This window comes from Panthera uncia, chromosome A2, assembly GCF_023721935.1.
Source record: "Panthera uncia isolate 11264 chromosome A2, Puncia_PCG_1.0, whole genome shotgun sequence".
In the NCBI taxonomy this organism is placed as follows: Eukaryota; Metazoa; Chordata; class Mammalia; order Carnivora; family Felidae; genus Panthera; species Panthera uncia.
The window spans coordinates 25,057,980-25,074,587 of NC_064816.1; the positions used below are offsets into that span (position 1 = coordinate 25,057,980).

General features: G+C 49.6%; 1 protein-coding gene across 4 annotated transcripts in view; it reads left to right on the top strand.

Moving 5' to 3' along the window:
- FLNB (filamin B) overlaps positions 1–16,608 on the top strand; it is a 142,982-nt gene that overhangs the window by 123,732 nt on the left and 2,642 nt on the right. For all 4 annotated transcript variants that reach the window (XM_049640769.1, XM_049640770.1, XM_049640771.1 and 1 more), the window contains 7 exons: positions 1,166–1,432; positions 2,273–2,410; positions 3,441–3,556; positions 7,735–7,867; positions 9,288–9,464; positions 14,135–14,353; positions 15,752–15,955. In XM_049640769.1, coding sequence (XP_049496726.1) covers positions 1,166–1,432; positions 2,273–2,410; positions 3,441–3,556; positions 7,735–7,867; positions 9,288–9,464; positions 14,135–14,353; positions 15,752–15,955 — 1,254 coding nt within the window. The remainder of the gene's footprint in view (positions 1–1,165; positions 1,433–2,272; positions 2,411–3,440; positions 3,557–7,734; positions 7,868–9,287; positions 9,465–14,134; positions 14,354–15,751; positions 15,956–16,608) is intronic.

Here is a 16,608-nt window from a genome sequence, read left to right on the forward strand (position 1 = left end):
GGTCACTAGGGACATGGACTGTGTTTTCATTTGCTTTACATTTCTCGTTGTGCAAATCAGCTGCTTGTTCCCTTTGTCTGTTTGTTTCCTGAGGAACTAGTGTGGTCGATTACTCTATCTAAAGACTCTCTGGCTCAGTTTCTATTTGCTGTGATCAGCTACTTGGTACCAGATGACTCTGGATGAGACTCACTCTTCCTCTCATTACCTAAATGGTCCCCTGTTGTCAGAGGACAGCTCACCAACTTCCAGATGTCTTCCAGACCCAGGCCATGTGGGGTGACCCTCTCCTCAACCCCCCTTCCTTTCTCTGTCCTCAGGGCTCAAAGTCATGGCTGCTCAGCCCAGATCGTGTAGGGCTGGCGAGCGCGCTTCATGTGGCTCTAGGTGATGGCATTACTTGGTCACCCAGCATGCGGTGTACCTGTCTCCACCACGTCAGTGCAGGCACAGTCACTGGCATGGCATGAGCACGTGTCAGGTGCAGCAGACGTGGTCTGCTTCCCAATGTTGGTGACCTGAGACGTCACTTTCTGAAAGCACGGCCTCTGGTATTTGATTTGCTCAAAGCTTTGCTCACGCATGGTTTCCCTTTGCCATTGTGACCAACAGGTGTTCACCTTTTTTCTCTAAATGCATTTTTGTCTTGTTGCCTAAAAGAAATGCCAAAGCTTCTTGAAAGTACGGGGTGATGCGTCTGGAGTTTTCTACCCTTACCCACCTATGGAGAAGAGCCTCTATAAGCATGCTAGATGGCCACATACCACCTTTGGCTTAGAAACATCTGAGCTATTGTAGTTTTTATTTACATGCTGTAACTGCCAGCCCCAGACTCTGGTTTGAAACTGCCATGTGGAATTAGCTCCAGCCAGGAAGACTGTAAAAGTACTTGGTGGGGCAAAAAGTGTCACTGTCCCTAGAATGTTCTCTGCACTGGGTGGCCAGAGGGGCCCTACTGCCTCCATGCTGGCCACAGCCTCCCAGGATTTGAGGGAGACAGGAGGGTAGGTATCCCGGCTGAATGGGAAAAAGCCTGAGCATCCCACACCCCTGGGCTGCACCCGCCTTGCCAACCTCTGCTGCCTGTCCTGCATGTCCTGCTCTGTGTTGGTCCCTCACCCTAACCCTGCTCTCTCTACCTCCCCAAACTCCTGCCCCCTTTCAGAAATTGACAGCAGTGACATGTCGGCCCATGTCACCAGCCCCTCTGGCCGCGTGACCGAGGCAGAGATTGTGTCCATGGGGAAGAACTCGCACTGCGTCCGGTTTGTGCCCCAGGAGATGGGTGTTCACACAGTCAGCGTCAAGTACCGCGGCCAGCATGTGACCGGCAGCCCTTTCCAGTTCACGGTGGGGCCACTCGGCGAGGGGGGCGCCCACAAGGTCCGTGCGGGAGGCCCCGGCCTGGAGAGAGGAGAAGCAGGTGTCCCAGGTGAGCATTGGGGCAGGCTTTTTACTTGGGTAGAAGACAAGGGGCCTAGCGGTGTCAGCACCCCGCACCCTTCACCCTATTCCAGAGAAAGACTCAGTGTATGTGATTCCGATGGTGGTTGTTAAGGGGCATTCTTTAAAACAAGGCTTCTGTAGGGGCGCCTGGGTGGGTCAGTTGGTTAAGCATCCGACTTCGGCTCAGGTCATGATCTCACAGTTCGTGGGTTCGAGCCCCGTGTCAGGCTCTGTGCTGACAGCTCAGAGCCTGGACCCTGCTTTGGACTCTGTGTCTCTCTCTCTCTGCTCCTCCCCCACTCACGCTCTGTCTGTCTCTCTCTCTCAAAAATAAATAAACATTAAAAAAAATCTTTTTTAAACAAGGCTTCTGTGGCTAAACATGTTTGGGAATGGCTCGCTGACCCAAAGCTAAACAAGTTTCTCACGGGGGCACTCCTCGGAGCCTATATCATGACTGAGTGTGTGGGCGTCGGAGTGAGGAGCAGACTGACAAAGCTCTTTGTAGAGCATCCTTCAACAATAACATTCCGTGGAACACACTAGAATTCTACAAAACCTATTGTAGTGGTGGTTGCTGGCAGAAAGATCTACAGGGACAAAAATGGAACATTCTCATCTTTTTCTGCCTTAGTTGGTGTGTTCAAAGATGTCTTGTTTCTTATGAACTTAATGTTTTCATGGGTGGTGCTTGGGAAACATCAGTGATTCCTTCCCTTAGGGCCCTGCTTGGGGTTAAAGAAAAAGGCAGCATGTAACCCAGCATCGTTTGAGCAAGAGGGCCTATCTGGGGCTCAGTCACTAACCAGGTGTTTCTTTATCTCAGCTGAGTTCAGCATCTGGACCCGGGAAGCAGGCGCTGGGGGCTTGTCCATTGCCGTTGAGGGCCCCAGTAAGGCCGAGATTACGTTTGATGACCATAAAAATGGATCGTGCGGTGTGTCTTATATTGCCCAGGAGCCTGGTATGTAACCAAGGACCAGCTGAGGACGTTTTCCTTGTAGGGGGATGGTTAGATTGTAAGGAGCAGAATTCTGTCAAGCTAGCTCAATGAAAAGAGGAATTTGTCTCTATGGGCGCATGGGAGCATCTCCTAGAAATCATGTCAGACCTCCAAGGGGCAGGAATTCTTGTTCTCTTGTCCTTCTCTGTTGGCCTCTCTGCCTCCGGCTTTCATTCAACCATGTCGTTCTTTCCACGGACGAGCCTTCTCCACCCATCCTTGGCCACTAGCTGTTGTGGCTTCTCTGAAAGAGTGGCCTCAGCATCTGAGCTCCCTTGAGCGGCAGCTCTTGGCCTTTTGTGTGCCATGGATCCCTCTGGGCATAAAACCTATGGGGACTGTTCTCAGGATAATGTTTTAAAACATATAGAATAAAATACATTGGATTATAAAGGAAATCAATTATACTAAAATGTAGTTATCAAAATCTTCAAGAAATGTGTAACACAGCAACAGATGGTTATCTTCATTAATACATTAAATCGTAGGATTTGGTGATGGTCTATTAGCTACCGCAATTTCAAAATAGTGGTAAGTATAAATGACATGTCAAGTTGTATGTAAAACTGTAAAGTGATGAAAAATGTCTGTGATCTTTGTTGGTGACAAAGTCACAAGTGCTTCTAATGTGCCGTGGTTTCTTGTTGACATTTCTAAAGAAAGGAAATGCTACATTTTAGCTCGAAGTTAGTGAGAATAAAGATAAAATTTTTGTTTCCCCATTCAAGTTTCATGGGTCTCCTGAGCTGTATACACAGGCCATTGGAGAGGGCCTGTGGACCCAGGTTAAGAATCTCTGCCCTTGCCCAACTAAGAGACTCCTATTGGCTCGGCTTCAGCCAGGTGACCTGCCCTCAACCCACCAGCCATGGCCACGGAGCGGGGGTAGGATCTCTTGGAAGACATTTCAATCCTAGCAAAGAAGCAAGAGACTGCTCTGGAACCACCTTCGCAGAATCTCTGAAATGATGGGACTGTCCTGTCCCCACAGGTAACTACGAGGTATCCATAAAGTTCAACGATGAGCACATCCCCGAAAGTCCCTACCTGGTGCCAGTCATCGCGCCGTCCGACGACGCCCGCCGCCTCACTGTTCTGAGCCTTCAGGTGAGACGCAAGGAAGCATCCATCTCATTGGCCACAGGCCGACCAGTGAAGCCCTGGACTCCGGAGGCCGCTTCAATCCCCTCAGTCAAGGGCCCATCCCGGTTTGACCGCACATGCTGCCAACTTATAGGGGAGATTTCCCATGGCAGAGTCAGCCCCCGCCCCCACACTGAGGACAGGAGACAGTTGGGGCAAGTGAACACAGAGCCACAGTCAACGAACACCTCAGCGTTTGAGAACAAGTTTGTTTTTTAAATAGTTATTCAAGAGAAACAAAGGAGGCCTGTTAATAATTGGTTAAGCGATAAGGAGGGCTTTCAAACAGAACAAACACAAGACTAACAGTCCATTGATGTTTTGCCTACTATTTTTGGCTTCCTTTTTGTCAAGTAAGTCAATTGTGATTGATTTTACTATGGTGATTTATTTATAAGTGTGCAAGGCACTGTGTAAGAACTTCATCAGTATTACCTTGTTCAATCCTTGCAACAGCCCGGTCAGTAGGTTTCTCTTGACCCCATTTTAAAGATGGAAAAGCCAAGGTATAGATTGGTTATGGCTACCAGGAGCCAGCTAATATGAGGCAGAGTGAGGTCTCTGTGGCTCCAGAACCTGTGGTTTTAACGGTGGCCTCCTTAATCCCCACCCTGGCACGGTAGCATGTGATTACTGTCTTAAATAGGCTCTTGAATTCAAGGTTGCATTAGAGCCGGCAACCAAACTAAGAACCACTAGAGATGCCTTTGGGTCTTTGCTCAAGACATTGAAAAATAACTAGGTGTCTGCATCAGGAGTAAGCAATTCGGTTGAGGAATAACACCACAATCCCAAAATATGATTTTTGGTTAAGGGGCTTTCCAACTAGCTTTCAGCTACCCCCGGTTCTTAAAAATACTGAATGAAAACCCAGTCCTGTATCTCAGGTTGGTGATGTCATCGGATCTATTTCCATGCATTTGGTTTACATTTCAGATTCTGACCTTACCCTGAGGAGAATTGGAATTGCTAGTTGTTCGAAATATCAGGGAACCCAGACTGACCCCCAAACAAAAATCACGGTCCACAGATTGAAGAGGCCTCATCTGGAGCATACCAAGGGTGCTAGCTGGTCACTGTGGTGTAGATGTTTTTCTTGTGTTTCATTTAAAGGCTTCTTAACAGAAGTTCCTTTTGTGGCCGACTTAACTAAAACCTATGGAGGGAGATAAACCCAGCATTTGTTGAGGGCAAAGAACCGCCCTCATGCATCTCAAAGATTTCTTTCAGATCTTCTGAGGTGTTTATCTCTCTCTTGAGGATTTAGCGGCAAATGGATTCAGGTAATGTATATGGTTCTGTTTCCAAAAACCTGGTTTGGAGAAATCTTCTCCAGAAAACTTTTCTGTAGAGTCCTCTCAACACAATTAGGTCATAAATATTTGAGTAAGTGTGCAGCAGGCTGTGTATCCGTCAGGCGTTTGTAACTAGCTGCTACGGTAGAAGGGACGAGTGTCAGCTTGTCCTGTTTTTCCTGGGTCACTTGGTGCTGAGTGATACGTAAATTATTTATCGGAGATTTGCTCGAGGCCTGCAGGCCCACATCTGGTGCTGGTTAGGAAAAGAGAGGCATGTATTGTTTTGTCCTGCTTTTAAGACTTTTTAGAAAATTGGAGTCGGCTGACATTTTGTGGAGGAAGGGTTGATGGGCTGGGGGCAATCTGGTGATCAAAGATTCCTTAATTTTGGGTGCAGTCCTCGCTCCCCAGTCTGTAAGCTCTGGCACAGCACAGTGTAATAGGATGTTCTACAACAATGGAAATGTCTCACATCTCCCCTGTGCAATGTGGTAGCCACTGGCCACATGTGGCTATTGAGCACTTGAAGTGTTGCTAGTGTAACTGAGGAACCAAATCTTTAACTTTATTTAATTTAACTGATTTAAATGTAAAAATATATAGTCACATGTGGCTAGTGACTACCAAATTAGGCAGTGCAATTTCAGTGCCTTGTTACAGAAATGTGGTCCCGGGTCAGCAGCCTTGGCATTGCCTGGGAATTTATTTATTTATTTGTTTGTTTATTTTTAATTTTTTTTTTTAATATTTACTTACTTTTGAGAGGGAGAGAGAGAGAGACACAGAGAGACAGAGCGAGAGCAGGGGAGGGGCAGAGAGAGAAGGAGACACAGAATCCGAAGCAGACTCCAGGCTCTGAGCTGTCAGCACAAAGCCCGATGCGGGGCTCAAACCCACAAACCGTGAGATCATGACCTGAGCCAAAGTCGGACACTCAACCGACTGAGCCACCCAGGCGCCCCTCGCTTGGGAAATTTATTAAAATCCTAGAATCTCAAGGCTCCTGGGTGGCTCAGTCCATCAAGTGTCTGACTCTTGATTTCAGCTCAGGTCATGATCTCAGTTTGTGAGTTCAAGCCCTGCATTGGGCTCTGTGCTAATAGCAAGGAACCTGCTTGGGATCCTCTCTCTTCCTCTCTCGCTCTCTCAAAATAAACTTAAAAAAAAAAGACATTTATGAAAAAAGGAAAGACAAATGGTACCATTCAGCAGTCTAAGTTTTGAAAACTACCCTGGGGGCACCTGGGTAACTCAGGCAGTTAAGTGTCCAACTCTTGATTTCTGCTCAGGTCACGATCTCATGGTTCATGAGCTCAAGTCCCAAGTTGGGCTCTGTGCTAAAAGCGAGAAGCCTGCATGGGATTCTCTCTCTCCCTCTCTCTTTGCTCCTCCCTGCCTCTTGTTCTCTTTCTCTCTCTCTCTCTCTCTCTCAAAAAAAAAAAAAAAAAAAAAAAAAAAAAAATCCTAGACTCTCAGGCTGTCCTCAGACCCCCAGACCTACTGGATCAGAATCTGTATTTTAACAAGACCCCCCCAAGTTCTTCAATCACACAGTGAGGAGTGGCTGTCCAATCAAGTTTATATCAAAACTGCTAACTTGTAAAATTTTGCAGTTCAGGACTGGCCAATCTTAAAATATCTTAAGCATATGGGACACCTGGGTGGCTCAGTCGGTTGAGCATCCGACTCTTGATCTCAGCTCAGGTCTTGATCTCAGGGTAGTGAGTTCAAGCCCCACACAGGGCTCTGCACTGGGCGTGGAGCCTGCTTTAAAAATATGTATCTGTATCTTAATCATCTAGATCTCTAATCCCTTCCTCCCAGAGCATGGAGGGTGAAACTTACCCAGTGAAGAGTGAAAGCTATCCTTTTCCCTATTGTGTTTTCAGCGGGGTACAGACAACTTCTAAATGCTTATTAATATTTAACGATTTTTTAGTCTTTCTGTGTACAGGTCGGGCCCTGTGCTGAGTGCTTCAAATGCATAACTTTATTTCATCCTCACAGTAGCTCTCTGGTATATATTTGGTTATTGTGCCCATTTTACAGATGAGGAAACCAAGACTCAAAGGTTAAACAACTTACGTAGCCAGGAAGTGGTAGTCACCTAGGTCCTGCTGATTCTTAACCATATATAGCCCTTTACAAGTTTGTTAAATGTTGTCTCCATTCCTACCCTTGAGATAAAAAAGAGCAATGATATAAAACTTTGTTCATGTTGGTGACTACATGGTTTTGTCAGCTGCCAGGCTCCTCTTAAAAGGGGGCCCTTGGGGCATCACTTAAGTGTCTATTTTGGCTCAGGTCATGATCTCACCTTTCATGAGTTGAGGCTCTGCGTGGGTAGTGTGGGGCCTGCTTGGGATTCTTTCTCTCTCCCTCTTTCTCTGCCCCTCCCCCATTTGTGTGCGCATGTTCACAAGCTCGCTCGTGAGCTCTCTCTCTCTGTGAAAATAAATAAACTTTAAAAAGGTAGGGTGGGGGGGATGGGACTTCCTTTTTGACCTGGAAGACACTGGGTTTTCTGGTTGTCCAGGTCTTGTTTGGGATGCAGAAACTATATAGTTTTGTTAACCAGATGACTGAGTCTCCGAATCAAGTAACTGTTTCTTCCAGCACGAATCAAGGCGCTAGACCACCCCACTGAGTGTCTCTACTCTCTTCTATTTAAAACCAGAAGCGTGCAACAAGCCACCTGCTCTTCTGTCGTCACATGTTATAAGGATAAACCTTCTGGGCCTATTTGCATGAGAACTGTCCCCTGGAGTCCCGGGTCGGGTCAGTGTATGCCACCAAAGGCCAAACACCAAAGGCCATAACTTGTTTAATGTATTAAATTCTCAGGAATCGGGATTAAAAGTTAACCAGCCAGCCTCCTTTGCTATAAGGTTGAATGGGGCGAAAGGCAAGATTGATGCAAAGGTGCACAGCCCGTCAGGAGCCGTGGAGGAGTGTCATGTGTCTGAGCTCGAGCCAGGTAAGCCAGAGGCAGGGCGTGCAGGTCCCGGCATCTGCACCTCCCCAAGGCACATTTCTACAAACGTGCTCCCCAGCAGAGGACTAATGAGCCTCACGGAGGCCAGCCAGCCTTCAGATTCCCTTCTGTTGTTGTTGCCAGGCGTTGTTTACAAATCAGGGTATAAACATTTGCCAGGGACAGGGAGATGCTTTGGGATCTAGCCTTCCATTTCTTTTTTCTAAACAAATACTGCTTTATTTTCGGTTGTTTTTCAGATTCCTTTCACATTACATTCAATCGTGATTTTTTTCTCATATTTTAACAAAATCTTACAGATTTTTGTTACGTTATTGACCTTATGACATGAGTAAGTACCATTTGATCTCACTTTACTCCGAGGGAAAAGTGCATTGAGGTTCATCCCTAAATTTAAATTTCAAGGAATCTGTGTCTCTAGTATGCTTAATAGCATAAGATTTTCCTGCCTGCTCCCTTGATGTACAGAATTCTCTGACATAATCAATGTTAACTAGCCGTTTTGCCAGGGAACATGTATTAAGTGTGAGAGACTTGGCAAGACGGTAAGGCATGATGCCTGCCCTCGAAGAGGGGCTCAGAATGCACTGTGGACCTGGCCAGAAGCCTGCAGTGCCCTGGAGAGGACCCCAGGTGGTCACCAATGCCACAGGAGAACCAAGAACCAAATGGCAAAAATGATCAGGGCAGGAGAGAAAAATAGTTTCTGTTGGTGAGGCCCAGAGGGCTTCTCAGAGGAAGTGACAGTGAATGTGGGCCCCGAAGCTTGAGGAGGAACCCTGTGATCACTGCCTTTATTGGGCATTTGTTGTGTGCCCTGCCACATGTACAGTGAAGGTAGACATCTGGAGAGTTGGGGGGAGAACAGGTCTGCCTCCCAGGTGGGAGGGCTTCATGGAGGAAGGGGTGTTCAGGCGGTGCATGGCGGATGGATATTCTCCGTGTCCATTTCAGTTGACAGATTATTTTGCCACATGCCGTGACCCAAACACACGGTGAAAAACCTGGCTGTTGCCCTGGCGGGGGGCACCTGCTAGCTTAGAGCTTAATTCAGAAGCATTAATGCTGGTTAGAACCAACTTTTTTCCCCTTCAAGCGGCCAAGTAGAGCAACTCTGTGAGAAGTGAGCTTTTCATAAAGCAATCTCCTGAGACAGACACCAGAAAGGATGAAACCTAGAATTGGAGATTTGGATGCATTTCCCAAAGGGTTGACAAGGGACACAGAAATAGGCCCCCATCTGGTTTTGAAATGCAACATACTGGGTGCCAGGCTTCCAGTAGAGCTGTTGTCTTATGGTTTAAAATTCACCATCTCAGGCTGGCCTTCCATCCATCGTCCTCACCTCACGTGGTAGTGTTTGCGTCCTCGGCTTTACCCTGTGCTTTGCTCGCTCTCCTAGATAAGTATGCCGTTCGCTTCATCCCCCACGAGAATGGCATCCACACGATCGATGTCAAGTTCAACGGGAGCCACGTGGTTGGAAGCCCCTTCAAAGTGCGTGTCGGGGAGCCTGGACAGGCGGGGAACCCTGCCCTGGTGTCTGCCTATGGCGCGGGGCTCGAGGGGGGCACCACAGGTAACACACTACCTCCGCCTCTCGTCTCTGACTGAGCCAGCGGGCGCTCATCAAGCTTCGGGAAACCTTTTCCACACTCTCCTCAGGGAAGCTGCAGTAATGTGCACTTGGGGCCCTTGCTCTCCAGGGTTGTTTTGGGACGTGTGGTTTGGCCCACAATAAGTCCAGAGCAAGGCCTTGATGACCGTGTTATCAACCTCATTACTGTTTGCTATGCTTTGCCTGTCTTCCTTGGCCTCGTGCCTTGACTTCAGGGCCGGGACACTGATCATGATGGATTGCAGCACCCCATCTTTTCCTTTTGAGGGTTTCTTTGCCTGCACCGAACTCAGTGTGTGTAATGGGCCTCCTGGGAGGTCTCCTACCATTGGTTCCATCACACAGTCCCTGGGCTCCCAGAAACAACCTTGAATCGACAGTAGGACCTGTCATAGCCTCCTCCTTTTAATTTCCGGTCCTAACAGAGAAGGAGAAAAGATGGTGGCAGAGCTCTAGAGCTCTTTGGGCTTGTTACGATTTGTTTTTAGTCTTTGCCATGGACGGAACACGTTTGACTGTGGAAGAGACAGGCAGCTAAGACATATGGAAACGGGACTGGCTCCGTCTCCTTGCTTCTCCCTCCCTCCATATAGAACAAAAGGAAACACCACTGGCAGTTCTGGAGAGGACCTTCTGACGTCCTCATGCTTGGTCGCTTGGTTGCTTAGCTGGTTCATTTGTTAAGAAGGTAGCATATCGTTTTGCTTCTATTTTACAGAAACAATCTTGTTGCACATGTTGTGCAACATTTTTTGCCTGACATCTTTTGTTTTTTAATGTTTATTTATCTTTGAGAGAGACAGAGTGCGAGTGGGGGAGGGGCAGAGAGAGAGGGAGACACAGAATCCGAAGCAGGCTCCAGGCTCCGAGCTGTCAGCACAGGGCCTGATGCGGGGCTCGAACTCACATACAGTGAGATCATGACCTGAGCTGAAATCGGATGCTTAACCGACTGAGCCACCTGGGTGTCCCTCACTTGACATCTTAAAGAACTTTCTGTGTCAAAACACAGATCTACCCGCCTTGTAATGGTGGCAGTTAGTGTTCATACCATGAACCTACAGGTGGGCATTGGGTGGGTCACTGGTATGGAGTGCCAGCATGGGGAGCTTATCCAGTCACACTTCTCTGCAGGACATGTCCGTAGACACAGACTCACTGGGACACAGTTTGCACTAGGTGTTACTTTTTTTTTTTTCATGTTTTTATTTTTGAGAGAGAGTGCGTGAACAGGGGAGGGGCAGACAGAGGATTTGGAGCGGGCTCTGTGCTGACAGCAGAGAGCCTGATGCAGCGTTTGAATTAAAAAACCATGAGATCATGACCTGAGCTGAAGTTGGACGCTTAACCGACTAGAGCCACCCAGGCACCCCTGCACTGGGTATTACTTTGGGCCTTTGGAAGGCAACCCAGTCCCAGGCTTGAGTCCCTCATGTGTATGCATTTTGATCTAGTCTCCCCCGATGCTGCAAGGGGGTTAGAGCAGACCTGCCTCCCACTGGGCGACGGGATGAGTGGCTGTAGTTACCTGGCATCCAGCCCTAGGGAGCCAGTGTCTTAAGTGGCCAAGGGGCCCTGCCCAGGTGCAGGAGTGACTGACGGGCTGGCATGCCACCCCAGAACTCTGGTCAAAGCAGTAGCCTCGGCAGAACCACCCACAGGGGTGGTGTAAGTGCTTCTGGACTCCCCAGGCCCATCCAGTCTGCCTCCACACTGAACTCTGGGCCAGCAGCTTGCCCCTTATAGGAGGCATGGTAACACTTCACCCTAAGCCATTACATTTTACAGATGAGGAAAGTGAGGCTCAGAAACGTTGAGTCACTCCCTAAGCTTACTTAGCTGAAAGAGCACAGGACCAGGAATCAGTCCAGGTCCATGACTCAAAGCCTATGCCCTTAACCCCGGTGCTTTGCTGCCTCTCTCAGTGGCTGGCTCGCTCAGAGGTAGTGACTGCACCTGTGGCCCAATTTGTGGGGTATCCTAAACCAGGACCCCTGTTCTCCCAGCTGCCCTGGAACGTTTCCCGGGCAGTAGTGCAGGCGTTTGGTCCCCGGCAAACCACACACCATTAAAGACCATGTGGGGCCCTCCTGGCCTTTGGAACCATGCATGCCTTGGTCCAGGTCCCACAGCAGCCACTGAGGTCTCCTGCAGCTGCCAGCAGCCACCTCACCCTCCTGCTGGGTCACACCTGCTGCGCTCGGGCCTCTCTTGCTTCCTCTTGGCTGTTCGCATGCCTTCTCGGGAGCTTGGGTTTCAGGCTGTGCTTTGCAAGCGCTAGATGCCACTGAGAGAAGGGGCCCGTCTTGCAGGGAAACTCCCAGCCAGGAGGGAGAGGTACAGAGCAGTCCTGTTTTGAACCCTGTGTAAATATTGCTCTTGTCAAGGGGAGGGCGTCTTGTTTTTCTAGCCCTCCTGCTCCCAAGCCTTTTCCCAAATATCCATCCCAAGATTACACAGCTGTAGTGTGCATGGAATGAAAAGGTATCTGTGCTTGGCTGCTAGAGGGCCTGGCATCCTGACCTTCAGAAAAAAGCAAACTCTCTGTGTTTTTATGGGTAGGCTTGCTGTATCTCTTGGCGTGAGCTTGAAATGGCCCATTCTGCAGGTTTTGGAGCAGGGGAATGTGATGAATTTGGGGTGGGACTTTCTGTTGCAGAGGAGTTGAGAGGTCAAGAGTTAGACCAGGGAGTTCTAGACACTCCGGATTGGGAGAGCAGCCTGAAAGGCTCCAGCATCAGCAGGGTGCACGAGGGGGATCGGAAGAGCCCCCTTCCCTCCCGGACCCCTCGCCCACCTTCACGATGGAGTAGTGCTGCAGTAAACATGCACTGAACTCACAAGAACTCAGCCGTGCATCTGCGGGGTTGGGGGGGAGGACTGCTATGCCCGAGACGTTTGGGGTACGTATTGGTTCTAGCTGGAGGCAGTGGACAGAGGGACTCCTGCGTGTGGATTTTCTTTCTCCTGACTTCTCTCAGACAAGTGCCTTAGGTCCAGGCTGGGCAGATCTTGTGTTTACATCCCAGCTCTGCAATTCCCCAGCCGTGTGACTTGGCGCAAGAGATTTGACCTCACCGAATCTCCACTTCCTTCCTGTAAAATGGGATTAATGAAGGAGCCTGCCCGATAGGTTGTTCCAGGTAGCTCTTGCCCTGTGATTCCTTAGTTGCCTTTTCCCACCTCAGCTCCCCTGTCTTTCCGAGCCCTCACAGCCAGGATTCACGGATCTTTCTCAGGAACCGAGCAACTTGTTAAAATCGGTGGGGCTTCACTACAGCCAGGTCTTTTCATCTTTACTTCAAAAATATCTTTCCTTATCATTGCCTTGCAGCTACTTCCTGGAAATGCCGTCCCCTTGTTGATCAACACCCCTTCCTTCCCCGCACAGCCTCGCTCTGCAGCTGCTGCATGAGAGGCTTCTTGGCTCTACAGTTCAGAAATAAGATTGAGATAGTTGGGGGTGGGGGAGTTGCGCCTGGGACAGGAGCCTCAGGAGCTTCCAGAAGCAGCTGGGTTTGTGTGTTTGGGGGTTGCATGATAGCAGCGCCTTTGTCTTATTGATAGCCAGAACAATAATTCTTTCTCTGGCTTAGGAGCTATAATTAAACCAAAATAGTTCCCAGCTGGGGTGGCATCTAGGGCTCTGGAAAAAGCACTGCCCGGCACAAGGATGCTGTACCAGGGATGGCCCATAGAGGGCGCTGTAGCCAGCAGCCCTCACCCACCACCTCCTCCCCTCTCTGGACTGCAAAGGGCCTGCTGGAGTGCGGACTTTTGCAGGGCATTGGGCTCAGGCAGGAATGCCAGCATGGTCACTGGTCGGCTCAGGTCTTCTTTCATCACAAGGCAGGATGTCTGTGCAGGAGGTCCCCCAGCCAGTCAAGAGGCTCCAGAGCCACACAGGCTGGTTTGCAGCGCTGACTGGCAAGTGCCTGAACCTCCCTGAGTCCCTGTCATTTGTCAAACAGGAATCACTGGGCACCTAACATGATGCTTAGTATGAGATCTGGAGCCTGAGCGGTGCAAGTGTAGCTCAGTTAGCGGGAGCTGCTGGTTTTGGCCCTGTTCTTATTGCTGATGTTCGTGGCAAAGTGGGGGGCCGGCAGATCCTAGCAGTTGCCCCGGTCTTCAGCATGGAGCCTGGGGCAAGGATCCTGCCAGGGAAGAAGGAGATGCTGGGCCTGCTCAGCTTCTCCAGTCCACGCAGAGGAGAGAGGAAAGGTCAGACGGGCCCACACATCCCCCACCCACTGGAGGCAGGGCTGGGCCCTGGCAGCTGAAACAGTGCTTCAGACCCACAAGGATGGCTCAGGCTTCTTGCTCTCAGCCACTGCTCGTGACCAGAGGAGAGAACAGGGTGTCCTGGCTGTTGGTGCTGGTGGGCGAAATGTCAGCCACACTCTTGCCTCCGCCTTGGAAAGGGCCTGAGGCCCTCCGTGTCAGGAGCTCAGAGCTAGTACCAGGGGTTTCCCTGCCACTCGCCCCCCCCCCCCCCCCCCCCCCCGCCCCCGTGAGGGAACCTATGTGTGTTTCCACCACTGCTTCTCTGCCCCTGGGAAAGCTCTGCACACCACACCCCCTCATCCCTCCAAACCATCAGTAAGACATTCCCTTTTCCTTTCTCCCAGGTATCCAGTCTGAATTTTTCATCAACACCACCCGAGCAGGGCCAGGGACATTATCTGTCACCATTGAAGGACCCTCCAAGGTTAAAATGGATTGCCAGGAAACCCCAGAAGGGTACAAAGTCATGTACACCCCCATGGCTCCTGGAAACTACCTGATTGGTGTCAAATATGGCGGGCCCAACCACATTGTGGGCAGTCCTTTCAAGGCCAAGGTGACAGGTAACAAGCAAACAGCTTTGAAGTTACTCTTTTTCTCTGTGGAGCTTGTCTTGTCAGATTGTCAACAGAGTTACTTGATACTAGAAACTTTGGGTAATTTTAGATACGTTGAATCTAACGTTGACTCTTGAATATAAAGAAATGGTAGGACACGTTCAGGGGGGTAAACACCTTTAGAAGCCCGTGGGGTAGGTACTGGCGTCAGCCTGCTACAAAATAAGTTGGCAGAGTAGGAGTGTAGAAGTTGAAAAATCATATTTTCTGTTTTTGACAGAAAAGAAATATTTACATATTTGAAATCTTCGAGACCTGAAAAATTTCTTTATTTCTTTTACTTTATTTAAAAAAAAATTTTTTTAATGTTTGTTTATTTTTGAGAAAGAGAGAGAGGGCGTGAATGTGGGAGGGGCAGAGAGAGGGAAACACAGAATTTGAAGCAGGCTCCAGGCTCTGAGCCGTCAGCACAGAGCCCGACATGGGGTTTGAACTCACGAGCCATGAGATCATGACCTGAGCCGAAGTTGGATGCTTAACCGACTGAGCCACCCAGGTGCCTCATCTAACCTTTAAAATAATCAAAGGTTTTATTAAGTTTATAAAAATGTGGTCCTTCAGAACACTAGAAAAAATACGAGTCAAAACCACCCTACAGGGGCGCCTGGGTGGCGCAGTCGGTTGAGCGTCCGACTTCAGCCAGGTCACGATCTCGCGGTCCGTGAGTTCGAGCCCCGCGTCAGGCTCTGGGCTGATGGCTCGGAGCCTGGAGCCTGTTTCCGATTCTGTGTCTCCCTCTCTCTCTGCCCCTCCCCCGTTCATGCTCTGTCTCTCTCTGTCCCAAAAATAAATAAAAAACGTTGAAAAAAAAAATTAAAAAAAAAAAAAACCACCCTACAGCCCAGGGCCCAAGGTAATCACCGTAAATGTTGCGGTAAATCCCTTCTGCGTGTCTCTACTTGGTTCACGGTTATAGGCATAGTATAGATTCATTGCAGAAAAATTAGAAGATTCGGATAGAAAAATCATCCTCTCACACGCAGAGAGAACCATTTTTGGTATTTTGTTATATGTTCTCCCCAGCGGGTAATGTTGCTTTCACATTGCTTATACATAGAGTATTTTATATCTATATAAATGGAAAGAAGTGAATCCTGCCGGGTGGCAGTAGGCTACGTGGGAGGAATTTCTGGGATTTGGAGGACATTGTGGGTGTGAGATGGGGAAATGGTGATGTTTAGATTCAGGTGTTGGGGTGAGATGAGGACGTGGTGGCTTTTGTATCCAGCTGTTGGGGTGCATGGACTTTCCTGGGGCTTCTGCCCGGGGTGCTCACCTCTTCCAGCTGAGAGGACCCACTTGCTCTGGCCGTTCACTTCTCCCTCCCTCCCTTCCACGTCCTAGGCCAGCGTCTGGTCAGCCCTGGCTCAGCCAACGAGACCTCATCTATTCTGGTGGAGTCCGTGACCAGGTCATCCACAGAGACCTGCTATAGCGCCATCCCCAAGGCCTCCTCGGACGCCAGCAAGGTGACCTCCAAGGGGGCAGGGCTCTCAAAGGCCTTTGTGGGCCAGAAGAGCTCCTTCTTGGTGGACTGCAGCAAAGCCGGTAGGTAGCCCGGTCCCGCTCAAGGGTCGGGGTGGAGGCAGGCCGGGCACCCTGTGCTGACTTGGGTCTTCCCTGCAGTGCCCACCTACCCCTGCCACCCAGCCACTTGGAAGTAACCTTGTTCATCACCCCATTGTCCTGCACTTAGTGTTTTTAAGTGATTTTCCTCTCTGTTGCCTCTTGATTCTTTCAGATGCTCTCAAGATAGACAGGAAGGGTGGCATTATCCCCATTACAGATGGGCAAACTGAATCAATGATCTGGCTCCTTCTGTGCCGATAATTGCTTTAACTGCAGTTTGAACTTGGGTATTTATTTGGGTGTCAGTGATTAGTTGCCTGGGTTCTGGCTTCTAGCACATCTGGGCTGGAAACTTGGCTCTACTACTCCCTCCTCCCTCCTCCCTTCCTCCTCCCTCTCTCCTTCCCTCCCTCCCTTCTTCCTTCCTTCTTCCCTCCCTTCCTCCCTCTCTCCCTCCCTCCCTTCTTCCTTCCTCCCTCTCTCCCTCCCTCCCTTCTTCCTTCCTCCCTCTTTCCCTCCCTCCCTTCCTCTTCCCTCTCTCCTTCCCTTCCTCCCTCTTTCCCTCCCTCCCTTCCCTCCTCCCTCTCCCTCCCTTCCTCCCTTCTTCCTCCCTCTCTCCCTCCCTTCCTCCC